The sequence below is a fragment of the Pleurodeles waltl genome, chromosome 1_1 (assembly GCF_031143425.1).
Source record: "Pleurodeles waltl isolate 20211129_DDA chromosome 1_1, aPleWal1.hap1.20221129, whole genome shotgun sequence".
NCBI classification, from domain to species: domain Eukaryota; kingdom Metazoa; phylum Chordata; class Amphibia; order Caudata; family Salamandridae; genus Pleurodeles; species Pleurodeles waltl.
In genome coordinates, this window is record NC_090436.1 from 220,619,545 (window position 1) to 220,637,398 (window position 17,854).

Below are 17,854 nucleotides of genomic sequence, written 5' to 3' on the forward strand. Positions count from 1 at the left end.
GGGGGCAGATTTCAGGCCGAATGGTAGCACTTTGAACTGATAGTGCTGCGAGGCTATCTGGAAGCGCAGGAATTTCCGATGCTTGGGAACTATCGGGATGTGAAAGTATGCATCCTGCAGGTCGATGGAGCACATCCAGTCTCCCTGATGTAGCTGAGGGAAAATCTGATGAAGAGCCAGCATCCTGAACTTTTGCTTTCTTATGTACTTGTTCAGAAGCCGTAAGTCCAGAATCGGTCTGAAAACGCCCTCTCGGCCTTTTTTTGCCACCAGAAAATAACGGGAGTAAACCCCCTTTTCTCTGTGCGCAAGTGGAACTTTTTCTATTGCCTTCTTTCATAAAAGGGCGAGAGCCTCTTTGCGCAATAGGCTGACGTGAGACGGATTGCATTTGGTTGGTGGCAAGTGTGGTGGAGGTTGCCGGAAAAGAAGAGAGTAGCCATTTTCGACAACGTTAAGAACCCATTTGTCTTTTGTGACAGAGCGCCACTCGTGAAGAAAATCTGTGATACTTCCCCCCACGGGAGTGGTGCACAGTATTGAGGGAAGCGAGTTTTCATTGCTTGGCCGGCGCTTTGGGTGTGGACTGTTGTGGTCTACTTGACCCTCGTTCCCTTGTGGCCTTACGAGCCTGAAAAAGAGGGCGTCCCTGCCTTTGCTCTGACATCTGGGACCAGTGAGGGGTTTGAACCCTCTGCTGGAAAGGGCGCCTGTCATAAGGCCTATACCTCCGCCTGAAGTCCTTCTTTCTTTCCAGGCCTACTGCCCTCATGGTGTCCACTTCAGTTTTCATGCGCGACATTTCTTCGTCCGTATGGGTACCAAACAGCGAGTTCCCGTTGAATGGAAGATTTAGGATGCGCTGTTGTGCTTCCTGTTTTAAACCAGTCAACCTCAACCAGGAAGACCTTCTTGCACAGATTCCATGTGCATACCCATGTGCAGCTAAGTCTGCCCCATCTGCCGCTGCACTGATGACTTGGTTGGATACCAGACATCCCTCTTGAAGGATCTCTTGGAAGTCTTGTCTGTCTTCTCTAGGTAATTTTTCTGTGAAGCTGTTGAGAGAGTCCCACAGAGAACGGTCATATCTGCCTAGGAGTGCAGACGCGCTGGAGACCTTCATCATAGATGCCGCCGTGCCGCACATTTTTCTCCCCAGAGAGTCTAGATGTCTGCTCTCTTTGTCCGGCGGGACCGTGGAGGATGAAGCCACTGAGTGAGTTTTTTGGGCTGCGGCCAATATGACTGAGTCCGGCGGCGGATCCGTTCTTAGGAATAAAGGATCTTGTTCAGGCGCTTTATATTTTTTCAAAATCCAAGCAGGAGCAGATTTGAGGGTGGCTGGCGCCAAAAAGGTGTCCATGGTTGGCTGCAACAGACCAGGCACTAGCGGCAGTAGCTTTTTCGAAACTGCTCTATGATGTAGAGTCTCAAAAATGACTGATGAGGAGGTTGATGGTTCTGGAACCTCTATATTTAACTTCTGTGCTCCCCTGAAAAGCACCTCATTAAAAGTACTGATGTCATCCACCAGTGAAACTCTAGCTGGCGGAGAATCTGTTAAGGTGGGGGAGTATCGTCTGACGGATGACCCTGACGATGACCAAGAGGGCGATCTTCTGTGTCTTGATCGTGACCTAGATCGTCGCTGGGAACGTGACCTGCTGCGAGACGCTGTAACAGAGCGCCCAGGCCTCGTGGTCGGTTGGCAAGAAGCAGAACGAGCCCGTCCTGCCCGCGCTGTCGGTGATGGTGTTCTCGGGAGAGTGGCAGTAGAAGAGTACATCCGTGAATACTGCGAATCCGGGGAGGCCGTTGGTCTGTTAAGGCTCTCCAACCATCTTGGCGACAAATTGATGGGTGAGACATGCCCAGACGATGCCGCTCTCGAATGAGATGAACCACTCCTTATGGAGACCACTGGAGATGGAGCAGCCTTATCTGCTGGCGGAAGCCGATGTTCTGCTCCCTGCAAGACAGGTAAAACCTGTGTCGACGTCGACAGCCATAATGACGTCGAAGGGAGCGCCGCCAGTTGTTCCTGCCTCGACGTTGAGTGCCTCGACGTTGAGTGTCTTGACGTCGAACGGCGATCTCTGGACCTCGACCTGCTCGCCGTCGTGTGCCTCGACGTGGAGCGGTGGGCGGCCGACGGCGGATGTCCTCGCTCTCGCCGCTGTGGCGTTTGACGCCGTCTCTCTTGACGTCGAGGGGTGCGAGGCCTTCGGCGGTGAATGGGCGCGCCGGTGATGGCTCGACGTCGATCGGCGGGTTGCCGTCGACGGAGATATGCCCCTGCGATGGCCATGTTCTCTCGATGCCGTATCCTTTGACGTCGGTCGGGTCGCCGTCAACGGCGATCTATGGCGGTGAGATGGTGGCAGCGACGACGTCGACGGTGAACAAACAGGTACTTTCCTACCTGCTGACGTCGACCTAGCCATTCTCTCCTGAGAGTGGCTTGTTGGCTGCCTGGGAAACGAAGAGGATGATGTTTTCTGCCTCTCGTGAAGCCCATGAAGCCTGATCTTTTCTCTGTCCTTCAGAGTCCTCTTTGACATGTTCTTGCAGTGTTTGCAAGTGTCAGGGCAGTGACTCTGAGGCAGGCACACAATATAAAGAGTGTGTGGATCTGACAGGGCCTTCTTCTTCCCACAGGAAGGGCATTTCACAAAAAGTGAAGGCATTTTTCTGTCAGGAAAAAACTTCCAAACTCAGACAATGATGTTAGATGTCAAGTAAAGTAGGAAAAAACACTGTTCTAAAGTATTTTTCTGAGAAAAACTCAGAAAAACTGAGAGCTCAATGCTCCAGGATCCTCTCAGAAGAAGCCGGAAAAAAGAACTGACCTAACTGTGAACCAACTGTCACCTCTACTTCACCCCTGAGGCATGGTGGGATACTGGAGGTGCTCAGGGTCATAAAGGCACGGTGCCAAAGTTTTTATGGTTCTCCTGTGTTAACCTGCATGCAGCCTATTGGCTAAGAATGCTCCATTGTTTTTCAATGTAGTTTCTTCTCTTTTTTCTCTAATGATTACTGCTGCTTATTTCCCTAAGCCCAGTTTTGGGGCTTTGGTAGATATTTATTCCCTTATTGTAATTTTGTAAAGATTTAAAAAAAAAAAAAAAAAACTCCATAGAAATAAAGCATTTTAGCCTGTTTATGATTATAGCCTGCATTGCTGTTTTACACATGTATATGAGTTGAGTATGAAAAATTTGTCTACTAAAAATGCTATATATATATATTTTTCGTGCATATTTCATACTTTATATGTGTGTATTATATATATGCTCCGGGGTCCCCGCACAAGGGCGGGAACATTCAATGTTCATGACTTTGATGAGGATCCCCTGGAAGAGAAATAGAGTTATAGGTTCCTCTCCTGGAAAATTAAAGGTATGCACACTATGTCAAACTCGTATAAATTCTTCTTGTTCTTAAATAAGTGAGGCATACATATAGCGTTCCTTCAGGAAACCCACCTCACCGCACAGGAAGGCCTGGCACTCCAATGCAGGTGGTGAGGTCAAGTCTATTATACTATTTATTCTGCCTTTGCTAAGGGGGTCCTTATTTTGGTGACAGCGGGGTTCTATTCCATTATGTGAATAAAGTAGTAGACCCTGACAGGAAATATGTGGCGGTGAGTGGAAGGTCGGAGGGCAGGGATCTGACCCTAATTAACATATATGATCCAAACTCTGACCAAGGGTCTTTCCTTCTGAAATTATCGGGCCCCCTGGCACATTACCTGGCACAGTCTGTGGTGATTGGAGGCAGACTTCAATTGTGTGGTAGACCTTGATATGGACAGATCCGACCCCCATCTTCTGGATTCTCTGACTTGTAGAACTGCTCAATAATTTTCAGAATGGCAACAAGCATGGGGCCTAATAGACACCTGGCGCACCCATGGATATTATTAATATTTTTCTAGCCTATATAAAACTTACATGCAAGACTTGACACTTTTCTGTGCTCCCCAGATGCCCATAGAGCAGTGTCAAATGCGGGTTATTTAGCCCGCACAATTTCAGACCATAACCCGCTTCTCCTACACCTTTAATTACACTGTTCTATGACTAAGATCCCTGTTGGCGGTTGAAACCTGAAATGCTGAAAGATCAGGTCTTTAGAGAGGAAATAATGCAACACATTATACAGTTCTTCGAGACTAACAAGGGGACAGCATCAACTAGGCAGGTCGAATGGGACGCTTTTGAAGAGATGTTGCAGGGCCAGTGTCTGGCGCAGGGACATAGGTGAGAAGGACTTTGCTAAGATAGGTCTCGGAAGCTGAAGAGGAACTCCACCAGTTAGAGAGGCAACAGCTGGGAAATCCTGGCCTGCAACAGGCTTTGCTGGACAAAAAAGAGGGGGTGGCGATCGGGTTTGGAGAGGCTTCCTTGCTTTGATTACAAGGGCTATATGACGTGCACATACACTGAAAGGGATCAAGCAAGTACCCTATTGGTCTGGCTGGCTAACTTCGCCAAGAGAGGGACCCCTATTTTAGAGATAAACTTAGAAGGTGCTGACTGAGAATACATACAGGAAGGGATAAATACTTGTTTTTTTCAGTACTATTCACAACTATACCAAAGGATGCGCACCCACGAAGCAGAGGTAATTGGATTTTACTTGACCACTTTGGAGCTCCCAGGCCGCAAGCAGGAGAGGCGGAAACCCTTGGGGGAACTATTACGTACAAGAGATTAGGGTGGCAATTAAAGTTATGGCACGAGGTTAAACTCCAGGAACTGATGGGTTCCCTGTGGAAAAATATTTGGTTTGTGCAGACCATCTGGTGCCTAGACTTGAGGCACTGTATAACGAGGCACGCTCCTCAGGTTACCTCCCTGATTCCAGGCGAGAGGCTTTAATAGTGCCATTGCTAAAACCCGGGAAACCCTTTAGTGATTACAGGGGGTACTGTCCTTTTTCGATGCTTAATGTCGATTATAAAATTCAAAGTAAAATTCTGGCCAGTAGGCTGCTCCCCCACATGACTAGGCTTGTCTACCCCAATCAAGCCAGTTTCATACCGGGTCGGAACATGACCCTGAACATCCGGCGTCTTCTTTATATTATTGAACACAGAGCCTCCGAACACAAAGGAGTGGTAGTCATGACAGTGGACACAGAGTAGGCGTTTGACAGCCAGGAATGGGAGCACCTGTATCAGGTGATGTTACACATGAAATTGGGGAAGAGGAGGCATTCTTGTTCCTGGACCAGATTACTTTATACAAATCCAGCTGCTCGAGTCCAGACGAATCAGGTGATCTTGAAGAGCTACAAGGTGGAGAGGGGAATAAGACAAGGATGCCCCCAGCCACCCCTGCTCTTTCCCTTGCCGGCGGAGCCTGGGCCCATTCTGCCACCCACTTTCGGGGACTGTTACTATGAAATAACCCTGTATGCTGATGACCTGTTGCTGTTCCTGCGGGAAGCAAATAATGAGCTAGAAGGGGCTAAGGCCTTGTTGGACGACTTTGGACGGTTCTCAGACCTTAATGTGAATTGTCAATAATCCGGGGTGTTTCCGATAACACCAGATTTGGATTCCCCGGTGGACCCGACTACCCTGCAGTGGGCCCCTAGATGTATATCCTACCTAGGAGTCATGCCCAGGATGACCTCATTGACGGGAATGTGGGTATCACAGTGCAAGCCTTTAAATCTAGCATAGCTTTTTAGAAAACTCTTCCTCTCTCAGTCATAGGCAGAATAGCATTACTATAGCCCTGCCTCGCCTGTTATATGGATATCCCGGGTGATAATTCAATTACTAAACTCAGAATCCATATCATTCACTTGGGGATCGACTTGTAGGCAAGTGACAATGATCGCACTCCAGCTCCCTGTGTCAGATGGAGGGCTAGCAGTGCTGGACTTTGAAGGGTACTACCTGGCAGCACAGCTCCAGTGGTTTGTTCAGTGGTTGGAGGGTAGGCAGAGACCTGAGCGGGGGCTTGGCCCTTTTGTACCTGAATTCGCCGAGTTAGTGCAGACCTTGTTGAGGGCAAGAAGTGTATTGCCGTCAGATACCACAGAGCTGGGCTTGCTGCCTAAAGCAAAGGCACACTAAAATTCCATTTACTGGAGAGGACTAGAGATGTAGGAAAAAGCAAGACCTTTACTAGGTAGGTGGGTGGGTGGTTGGGGGAAGGAGGGAGAACTGCTTCCCTTTGTGGACTTTAGGGCTGATTTTAATATACCACGGGGGCACTTCCTCCTGCATAGTGCAGTCACCGCGACCATCTGACGACACTGGTGCAATGGGACTGTTGAATCTCCAGCCCTAGGGAGCTGCCGTTACATTAAACATTTGCCCAGCACCATTAAGGTGATCTCCTGTTTGCATAGGACCATGGGGGGGGGGGGCTCTTGTCGCCCATTAAGGAAACTAAGGATCCGCTGGGAGAGGTACTTAGAGATTGCAATACCAGAAGGGACCTGAAGCTCCATTCTTGAGAGGGTACCTCACGTATCTAGAAATGCTTGCTTCAAACTGATTAATCTTTATGTTCTGCAACAAGTGTATCTATCCCCTGAGCGCATCCACAAATGTTTTCAGATAGATAATACAATGTATCCCAGATGCGGGAAGAAAAGGGTGGACCTATTACATATGAAGTGGAGTTGCGCCCAGCTTCGCCCCTTTTGGGAGGGGGTCACAGGCTTGCTAACCACAATCTTAGAAAAGGAAATCCCATGTACCCCAGGTGTAGGAAAGTACCCTCTTTCTTGGCATGATTACCCCCGTTTTCTGACTGTTGTCAGTGTGTTTGACTGTGTTCACTCTGATCCTGCTAACCAGGAACCCAGAGGTTATACTCTTTCCTGTAAATTTTGGTAACTATACCTTCTTCTTCCTACATTTGGCATACTGGTCCCCCCACATAAGTCATAACTACCCAAGCCATTGGGGTACCAGGGGATCCCTATAGGCTGCAGCAGTTCTTCCGTCACCCATAAGGAGCCCATGCAAAGGGTTCTGCAGGCCTGCTATTGCAGTCTGCGTGGAACGGGAGCATGCACCCGTTTTCACTACAGGTCACTGCACCAGATCACTATAAGTCACCCCTATGGTAGGCCCTCTCAGCCCAGAGGGCAGGGTGCAGGTACCTGGGTGTGAGGGCTCTTCTGCACTTTATGACACCATTTTGCGCGTGTACTGGACATAGGTCCCTACCTATGTCCAGCTACATAATGGTAACTCCGATACTGGGCATGTATCAAACATGTCGAATCATACCACACTACTGTTGCAAGCATTGGAATTATGATTCCATGCACTCTGGGGGCTCCTTAGAGGACCCCCAGCATTGCTACCACCAGTCGTGCAAGGTTTTCCAGGCAGCCCAAGCTGCTGCCACCCCTCAGACAGATTTCTGCCCTCCTGCGGCTTGATCTGATCAAGCCCAGGAAGGCAAGGTAGAAAAAAGGATTTCCTTTGGGAGAGGGGGGTAACACCCTCTCCCTTTGGAAATAGGTGTGACTGGCTTGGGAGTCCAAACTGGTTCAGGGACCCTCGGTCCCTGCTCTGGCACGAAACTGGACAATGGAAAGGGAAGGCGACCAGTCCCCTCTCTATTACCACCCCAGGGGTGTAGCTGAGAGCTCCTCCAGAGGGTCCCTGGTTTCTGCCATCATGTTCCCAAGGTTGGCAGGGAACTCTGGGAGCATCTGAGTGGCTAGGCCAGGCAGGTGACATCAGAGCCCCCTCCTGATAGGTGCTCACCTGGCTAGGTGACCAATCCCCCTTTCAGGGCTTTTTAGGGTCTCTCTCTTGGGTGGATCCTCAGATTCAGCTTGCAAGACTCCAGCAGGATTCATCTGCAACCTCTGCTTCGACTTCTGGCCACTGGAACTGCAACAGGACTCTCTAGGAACCAAGAATGCTGCAATTCACGAAGAAAGCTTTTCTGCAACTTTGTTTCCACAGCTCCTGCCAGCTTTGCAACTTTTCCCTGGTTGTGCATCCTCAGAAGACAGCCACTCTCCAGCCTGCCCAAGAAGAAGAAGGAATCTCCCTTGGAGTGAAGGAGTCACTCTCCTGCATCAGCAGGCACCAACCGCAATGACGACCAGCTGGGTGGATCGCCACTCATCCTGAGCTGTGTGGATCCTGCATCACGGGTCGTGGTCCGGGGTAGTCCTCTTCGTCTTCTCGGCGAGCTGTCCAACTTTGGTGGCGGTAAGCCCTTGCCTTCCCACGCAGGACAGTACACCCGTGAACTGCGTCTCTCGCAGCTGCCAAGGCTTGCTGGAATCTCCTCTGAGGGATCTACTTGCAGCCCCAGCCCTGAGCATTCCATCCTGCGAAGCTCAGCCCTCTGCGTGGTTCTCCTGTGGACCCTCTTCTGGAAGTCCTGCATGGGTTCCTTCTGCGACTCCTGTGTTCCCATCCTGTGGGTGCTACCTGTGCGCCCGCCGTGGGTTCTCGGTGTCGCTGACAGTCCCCTCTGGCTCTCCCTCCTGGGTTGAGTCCTCCTGGGCCTTGCTGGTCCCCGGCAGCACCACTTTTCCACTAACTGCAAGTTTGCCTTTGTCAAGGCTTGGTGGTGGAATTCCTGCACCGACACCCGTATGCAATCTTGACTCCAGCATGGGATATCATCTGCATCCTTCAGGACTTCTTCTCCGGCTCCAGGGCTGCAGTGCTGACCTGATCTTCATCACCGTTGAGCAACTCCTGCAAGTACAGCTGGGTGGGTAGTAGCTCCTGCTCCTCATGGACTCCAATGTGACTCTTGTCTGGGTGTCTTCTTTTCTTCTTTTCCTTCCTTTTGGGTGGTTTGGGGAAATGCCAGTGATTTACTCCTGCTTTCCTGGTCGCTGGGGGATACTGTGTTACTTACCTCTGTGGTTTTCTAGTACTCCCAGCGCCCGTCTACACATTCCACTTACCTAGGTCGCATTCCATTTTTTTACTATATGATTTGGGATCCCCCTAGGGTCACTAATGTCTAACTGCATTTGCACTGTTTTCTAACATTTTCTATGCCTATTTCTGATTACTATTTCTGATTACTAGTGTACATAGTTAGTGTGTTTAATTACCCGATAAGGGATTATTGTCTTTTTAGTAATTTTGGTACTGTGCCACTAAAATAAAGTACCTTTATTGTTATAACACTGTGTGGTTCTTTCATATGTTTAAGTGCTTAGTGTCTAGTTATCCACAGTTACCTTTAGAGAGCCTGGCTTCTAGACACTGACTACACTCTACTAATAGGGGAACCCAGGACCTAGTATAAGGTGTAAGTACCAAAGATACCCACCACACACCAGGACAGCTTCCTACACCAGTGGTGCAGCGGTGGGATAAGAACTTGCAATTGCCTTACCACACTGTCACTTGGCACTTTCCACAGGAAAGACACCTTACTGGCTAAGGGGTACACACAGTACATAGTGTTGGGGTCTAGTCTCTAAAGTTTGGGTAAGCTGGGGGTAGCCATATCCCTTGCTTCAAACTTCTCTAAGAGAGACTAGAAGTTAGGGAAGTTAGACACACCCTACACCACTCTAACACAAACATGTCTTCAGAACAGGGCACATTTCAGGCTGTGGTCTCTCATTCAGAGAACCTCGCTTTTCAAGAGTTGAGGGAGATGTGTAAAGAAAGGAGCCTGAAGATAGGGAGAAGCCCTAACAAGAGTCTGCTCCTAGGCCTTCTACTCCAGGATGACCATGAACATGCTGGTGGCTGGGAGGAGGATGTAGACTCTAGCATCCCAGTGTTAGAAAGAGAAGATCTGGACTCTGAGGAGGGTCCCTCAGAGGATCACAGAGTCCCTAATAAACCCCCTACTGCAGCTGGGAGCACTTCAGGTAGTGTGAGGGAAAGCCATGTTAGTACCCCCCCCTACCCCCTTTGTACCCAGAGTGCTAGTCTAGAGGGTTAGCAAAACTAGGGATAGATCCTCCTCTGCCCACTCTCATGTCACCTCAGTATCTGAGGGGACCCTGCTCAACTACAGAAGAAGATCTCTTAGACAGGGAACTCAGGAAACTGAGGCTGGAGGAGGCCAAGCTGAGGCTGCAACAGCTAACCCTAGATGGGGAGTGTAGGAAGTTGGCTCTGTATATACTATTTCAAAGTAAGAAATAGTGTGTACAGAGTCCAAGGGTTCCCTTTAGAGGTAAGATAGTGGCAAAATTAGATCATTCTAATGCTTTATTTTGTGGTAGTGTGGTCGAGCAGTAGGCTTATCAGAGGGTAGTCTTAAGCATTTGTTGTACACACACAGGCAATAAATGAGGAACACACACTTAGACAATTCCAGGCCAATAGGTTTTTATATAGAAAAATAACTTTTCTTAATTTATTTTTAGAACCACAAGTTCAAGATTTGAGTTAAGTACATAAAATACAAGGTACTTCACACAGGTAAGTATGGAACTTTGAATTAAAGCAGTAGTACACACAGTGTAGGTTAAAATAGCAATAAGCTATTTTAAAAGTGGACACTGTGCAAAAATCAACAGTTCCTGGGGAGGTAAGTTTGGTTAGGTTTCTCAGGTAAGTAAAGCACTTACACAGTCAGTCCCCTGGGCATAGGCAGCCCACTGTTGGGGGTTCAAGGCAACCCCAAAGTCACTGCAGCAGCAACACAGGGCCAGTCAGGTGCAGAGGTCAAAGGAGGGCCCAAAACACATAGGCACCTATGGAGAACAGGGGTGCTCCGGTTCCGGACTGCTGGCAGGTAAGTACCTGCGCCCTGGGGAGCAGACCAGGGGGGTTTTGTAGAGCACTGGGTGGGACACAAGCAGGTACACAAAACACACCCTCAGCGGCACAGGGGCTGTCGGGTGCAGTGTGCAAAGTAGGCATCGGGTTTGCTATAGGAAGCAATGGAAGGACCTGGGGAACACTTAAGCGATGCAGGCAGGGCACAGGGGGGTCTTCTCAGGCAAGCCACCAACTGGGCTAGGAAGAGGGCCACCTGCTGGTCACTCCTGCACTGGTAGGTGGTTCCTCTTGGTCCAGGGGGCTGCGGGTGCAGTGCTTGGTCCAGGCGTCGGGTTCCTTGTTACCAGGCAGTAGTGGTCAGGGGGAGCCTCTGGGTCCTCTCTGCAGGCATCGCTGTGGGGGTGCAGGAGGGTCGACTCAGGTTACTCACGTCATCGCAGACACCTTGGAGTCCTCTCTGCGGTGTTAGTTCTCCGGAGCTCGAGCCGGGGGCGTCAGGTGCAGAGTGAGAAGTCTCACGCTTCCGGCGGGAGAGTTCTTTCAAAGTTGTTTCAAAAGTTGCAAAGTCGTTGCTGTTTTTTAACAGTGCCACTGTTCACAGGAGTTTCTTGGCCCTTCGGGTTCAGGGCAGTCCTCGGAGTCCTCAGAGGTTGCTGGTCCCTGTCAGATGCATCGCGGTGCAGGTTCTTGGAGTCTGGGACCAAGTCAGTTAGTGTTTCCATCGTCTCTGTGGGGCTTTCAGGTCAGCAGTCCTTCTTCTTGTTGTAGGTTGCAGGAAACAGATTTCCTGGGTTCAGGGTCACCCCTAAATACTGAATTTAGGGGTGTGTTTAGGTCAGGGGGTCTACTGTCCTGGAGGGTGGCTACTCCCTTTTTGTGCCTCCTCCCTGAGGGGAGGGGGACACATCCCTGTTCCTATTGGGGGAATCCTCCAAACTCAAGATGGAGGATTTCTAAAGGCAGGGGTCACCTCAGCTCAGGACACCTTAGGGGCTGTCCTGACTGGGGGGTGACTCCTCCTTGTTTTCCTCATTATCCTCTCCTGCCTTGCCGCCAAAAGTGGGGGCAATGGACCCAGGGGCGGGCATCTCCACTAGCTGGGATGCCCTGGTGTGCTGTAACAAAAGGCATGAGTCTTTGAGGCTCACCGCCAGGTGTTGCACTGCCTGCAGGGGGAGGTGAGAAGCACCTCCACCCAGTACAGGCTTTGTTCCTGGCCACAGAGTGACAAAGGCACTCTCCCCATGTAGCCAGAACCTCGTCTGGTTGTGACACGCTGGCAGAAACTGGTCAGCCTACCACTAGGAGTCGGACTGGTATTCAGGGGGCATCTCTAAGATGCCCTCTGGGTGTATTTTACAATAAATCCCACACTGGCATCAGTGTGCATTTATTGTGCTAAGAAGTTTGATACCAAACTTCCCAGATTTCAGTGTAGCCATTATGGAACTGTGGAGTTTGTGTTTGACCAACTCCCAGACCATAAACTTGTTATGGCTACCATGCACTTACAATGTCTAAGGTTTTGCTTAGGCACTGTAGGGGCATAGTGCTCATGCACATATGCCCTCACCTGTGGTATAGTGCACCCTGCCTTAGGGCTGTAAGGCCTGCTAGAGGGGTGACTTACCTATGACACAGGCAGTGAGAGGTGGGCATGGCACTCATTTTTTCCCCACCAGCACACACAAGCTGTGAGGCAGCGTGCATGTGCTCTGTGAGGGGTCCTCAGGGTGGATTAAGACATGCTGCAGCCCTTAGAGTCCTTCCCTGGCAACAGGGCCCTTGGTAACAGGGGTACCGTTTACAAGGGACTTATCTGTGAGCCAGGGGTGTGCCAACTGTGGGAACAAAGGTACAGTTTAGGGAAAGAACACTGGTGCTGGGGCCTGGTAAGCAGGGTCCCAGCACACTTACAAAAACAACTGAACGTGAATGCATCCTGTGTTTGCCCGTTCTTGGTCTTTTTAAAAGTCAAGAAACGTTTCTATGTCATGCAAGCTTTAAAAGTGAGAATCTACAGTCTAACACTACTATATGAAAGACATATCTGCAATGCTATCATGTAGTTTAATTAAATCTTTCCACTCTTTGGCTTATCTTTTGCCCCCCCTTCCCCCCCACCACGGCTTGTATAACTTTGCTTTTTTTTTACTGAAAGTTTTACTACTAATGAACAGACTTGCATCCATTGTGTATATATTATATATATGGTGTGATAAGGCATCTTATCAAGAATGGCAGACTAATCATTGGAAGTAAAACCTTAAAGCACCTTCCTGTATCAAAATACTAAGAGACTATGAAAGGCAGCATGCCATGTTCACATACACTATCAGAAATACAGTAAAAATCATTTAGAACATTAAAACATTCAAAATGTAAATCATAATTAAAGAGATTCGATTCAGCATTAATCATGCTGCAAAATGTGATAAGTGCATTCCATAGAAGTAACAAAAAAAAATCATACCTTTTATCTGGGCTGTGTTCAAAGGTTGACGTTCTTGGAGGGAGACTGCATAGAACATCCATGAAAAAAAAATCCTTAACTTTGCTCTCAGAAAGATTTTGGCAAAGGGGTAGAAAAAGTGAATCAAGCTCCACAGACAAATCTTTGCCAACGGATGCAGAAATACGGTTACACTGAGGTGTGTAGATAATATTGAGGTAGTATGAGACCATTTTCAGTAAGCTGAAAGCTTCCAACAGAGTCCTGGAAAAGGGCTGATCTTGCGGACAAACAGTCATCAGTTTAACTACTTCAGATGTTAGCTTTATTATATGTCGAAACCCTTGTCTATGTGGCACATCCCACTGCAGGACAATTAAACACTGCTGGAAAAGTTTGAAGACAAAGTGCACCCATGAACTGTTCCTAGCAGTCGTTCTTGAAAATTTGTCTTTTGTAGATGGTGGCCGTTTTAAAAACTGAAGCACATTGATTAGGTGAGTTAAAAAACCAATAGTAGAATTCAATAGTACATCTTTTTCTTCAATGGTTCCAAATGATATTCCTAAACTCCAAGCAGTCATGAGATTTTTCTGAATACAGTTCAGCTTGGAAAAAACATTACCCTCATCATCCATTTCATCCGTAGCATCTGTAGCATGAATTGTGTCAAACATGGATGCAAACTCCAACCTACCATGATCAACACTCTTGCCAGAGGAATCATGTTTAAAACTGAGTGAGGTGAATCCATCCTTTGGCAGAACTTCATCCTCAGAATCTTCTTCGCAAACCTTTGGACAAAAATATAGTTTAGGTGAGGACTTAATTGTTCAAGAACCATACATACTTCTGCCAAATATATATAAACCAACTTGGTTTATATCAACCGTTGTTCGGTATTCACAAATCCAAGAATGCCCAAATTGCAAAAGTGACATTTTCGGAGGTGTATCTTGGTGTTTTCATGACTTGCATCCACTCTATGGTATCTTAATATCCTCTTTAGTAGCCTATTAGATAGTCACCTTCATGGTACACAGCCATTACAATACTTTGGTGCTGACCAATACAAGGGGCACACAGCAGGCAAATATTCCTCGTCCATTATGTGTGTGCAAAATGTACACTTGCAAGAAGGTTCCGATAAACAATATCTAATCATGAGTATACATCATGATGATATACATTTGAGCCTTCTATTGATTTATCTCGTCTAGGAAACATATGTTACCCAAAAAGTAAAGATTAACACAAAATAGGCTGAATACCATACATATTACTTCCCTGATTTAGAAGGGCCTAAATGAACAAGTTACTTACCTTCTGTAATGCTCTGTTTGTCTGATACAGGGGGTCCTGCAAATTTCAGATGAAGCCTTGCACCAAGCAACAGTCTGAATCCAGGTCTTTTTTTTACCATTTACCATCATCAGCACTTGGTGGCGATATCCACAGTTCAAGCTGGTGTGGTGCACGAATAACTCAATTCTAGCCATACTTTTACAGTCACCAACAGAGAAAATGGATACCATAAGATGAAGCCCAAAATAAAATAATCAAACACATATCGGAGGATCTCAAGAGGTGAATTGGTAGGGTTGGAAAACATTGGCAGGATGCCTGTATTCATCAGAAAAGGCGTTGCAGAAGTGAAGTAACTTGTTTTTTAGGTTGAGCGTAGCAGCGCGCAAGCACTGCTTTTCTCGATATGCTGCAATCTATTCTGTGGGCTTTAACCACGCCCATCTCACACCCATCACTTTCATTCATTCCTGGGCCTGCCTTTCAAAATTCCCTTGATTTACTAGGTAAATGCTTTATGTTTGGCCCGCCTTGAGTCTGCTTTGTTACGCCTTGCAGACTGACCTTGTTACAAGGATTGCCTGATCGGCCGTATACTTTAATGAGTATGCACTACTTTTTTCTTTTGTCTCTCCTCTTTGTGTTCCATGGCGGCCATGGCGCTCTGAAGTTTCATAGACCTCTTTGCATAAGCACCAGTTATGTCACATTGTTACAGAATCGAAGTCATTTAAATTTGCAACCCCATTCCTAAATTCTTCCCAGATTCAGCAGGTGAAAAAAATACAAACTTCAGCTGTTTCAATAGAAAAAAACCCAGATAGAGACTCTATCTAGGTGCAGATTCCTTATCTTAGAATTTTCTGGCATCAGCTTGGAATCCGGAAGTTTTGCTGAGCAATACCCTTGCGTGTGCTGCTAGGTGGCGTCGTTCGGATCTGTGTGGCATTATCGGCATCGTTGGAGCAGTCTGTGACATCATGGTCACCTATAAAGGTACCACCCAGCCGAGCGTACGTCAGTTCCTTTTCCAATAACTTCCACGCCAGAAACGCAGAGTAATGAAAAGAACTAAAAGTTTGTCCCTCCCAAAACTAGGGCGCTGAAAGGGACAATCCCTGACGCTTTAAGACATGTCCGCAGAGCGGGGAGGCATGGGTGGGTGTAAGGAATCTACAGCTAGAGTCTCTGCCAGATAATGTGTTACTGAAGGTAAGTAACTTGTTCCTCTGATAGAGACTTCTAGCTGCAGATTCCTCACCTTTGAATAGATAGCCAAGCCATAACATCCTGGAGGTGGGCTGCGGAAAGATCTCCTTATACTAGAAAGTCTTGTAGGACCAATGGGGCAAAATGCCCCTCACTACGGGCCTAATTGTCTAGGCAGTAGTATCTTGCAAAGGGTGTGCAATGCTGCCCACGTTACTGCCTGACACAAACAGGATTGGAACACCACGTACTAGAGCACTGGTAGCAGCCTTGCCCCTGGTGGAATGAGCCTTCAGTCCTTCAGGAGGCTGCTTTTTGGCCAGTGTGTAGCAGATGTTAAGGCAAAGAACGACCCAGTGCAAAATGGTTTGTTTCTGTACTGCACGACCCTTCTTTGCTCCCACGTACCCCACAAAGAGTTGTTCATCCACCTGGAACTCTTTTGTGAGGTCAAGGTAGAAGGACAATGCTCTTCCTGGGTCTAGCCGGTGGAGTCGCTCCTCTTCTTTAGAGGGATGCGGTGTAGCAAAGAAAGTGGGCAGGGTGATGTTTTGACCCAGGTGAAATGGTTCTACGTACCACCTTGTCCGGGGACATGGTGAGAAATGGCAGCTTAGATATGAGAGCCTGCATCTCACTAACATTCCTGCCAGATGTCATTGCCATTAAGAAGGCTGTCTTGCTGATGAGCAGCCGAAGGGTACAGTTATGTAATGGCTCAAAGGGAGCACACATGAGAAATGTGAGATCTGAATTTAAGTCGCACTGAGGCATAACAAAAGGCGTAGGGGGAAACATATGCACAAGCCCTTTGAGAAATCTATGTAAAATAGGTGATTTGAATAATGAAGGCTGATCAGGCACCTGAAAGAACGCCGATAAGGCAGAAAGCTAGCCTTCGAGAGTCCCCAAGTCAGAACTCTGCTGGGCAAGGGATAAGATTAAAAGAAGAATGTCAGAGAGAGAAGCAGAAAGAGGATCAATAGATCTGTGTGTACAATTGTAGGAAGGTAGCCTCTTTCTAGCATTGTTACCCCCACTTTTGGCCTGTTTGTAGGTATAGGTCAGGGTGTTTTTACTGTCTCACTGGGATCCTGCTAGCCAGGACCCCAGTGCTCATAGTGAAAACCCTATTTGTCATTGTGTTTTATATGTCTCACTGGGACCCTGCTAGCCAGCACCCCAGTGTTCATAGTTGTGGCCTGAATGTGTGTTCCCTGTGAGGTGCCTAACTGTGTCTCTGAGGCTCTGCTAATCAGCACCTCAGTGCTTATGCTCTCTCTGCCTTCAAAATTGTCACTGCAGGCTAGTGACTATTTTTACCAATTCTAATTGGCACACAGGAACACCCTTATAATTCCCTAATATATGGTACCTAGGTACTCAGGGTATTGGGGTTCCAGGAGATCCCTACGGGCTGCAGCATTTGTTTTGCCACGCATAGGGAGCTCAGACAATTCTTACACAGGACTACCACTGCAGCCTGAGTGCAATAACGTCCATGTTATTTCACTGCCATTTTACACTGCACTTAAGTAACTTATAAATCACCTATATGTCTAACCCCCACTTAGGTGCAAAGTTATTAAGTGTGAGGGCACCCTGGCACTAGCCAAGGTGCCCCCCAATAGTTCACGGTAACTCCGAATATGAGCATGTAACATGTCTAAGATCATGACATTGTCCCCCCCCCATGCCAAATCTGGTATTGGGGTGCCAATCCCATGCATCCCCGGGGCTCCAGCATAGACCCCAGGTACTGCCAAACCCGCTCTCTGGGGTTTTCACTGCAGCTATTGCTGCTGCCAACCAACAGACAGGCTTCTGCCCTCCTGGGGTCTGGACAGCCCAGTCCCAGGAAGGCAGAACAAAGAATTTCCTCTGAGAGAGGGTGTTACACCCTCTCCCTTTGGAAATAGGTGTTACGGGCTGGGGAGGAGTAGCCTCCCCCAACCTCTGGAAATGCTTTGAAGGGCACAGATGGTGCCCTCCCTGCATAAGCCAGTCTACACCGGTTCAGGGATCCCCCAGGCCCTGCTCAGGCGCGAAACTGGACAAAGGAAAGGGGAGTGACCACTCCCCTGTCCATCACCACTCCAGGGGTGGTGCCCAGAGCTCCTCCAGTGTGTCCCAGACCTCTGCCATCTTGAATCCAGAGGTATGAGGGAACAATG

The 17,854-nt window shown here is 48.1% G+C and overlaps 1 protein-coding gene across 6 annotated transcripts in view; it reads right to left on the bottom strand.

The window, feature by feature from the left end:
• The window catches only part of CPLANE1 (ciliogenesis and planar polarity effector complex subunit 1), a 1,992,329-nt gene that overhangs the window by 1,597,248 nt on the left and 377,227 nt on the right, over window positions 1-17,854 (bottom strand). For all 6 annotated transcript variants that reach the window (XM_069221234.1, XM_069221235.1, XM_069221236.1 and 3 more), the window contains one exon: window positions 13,188-13,960. In XM_069221234.1, coding sequence (XP_069077335.1) covers window positions 13,188-13,960 — 773 coding nt within the window. The remainder of the gene's footprint in view (window positions 1-13,187; window positions 13,961-17,854) is intronic.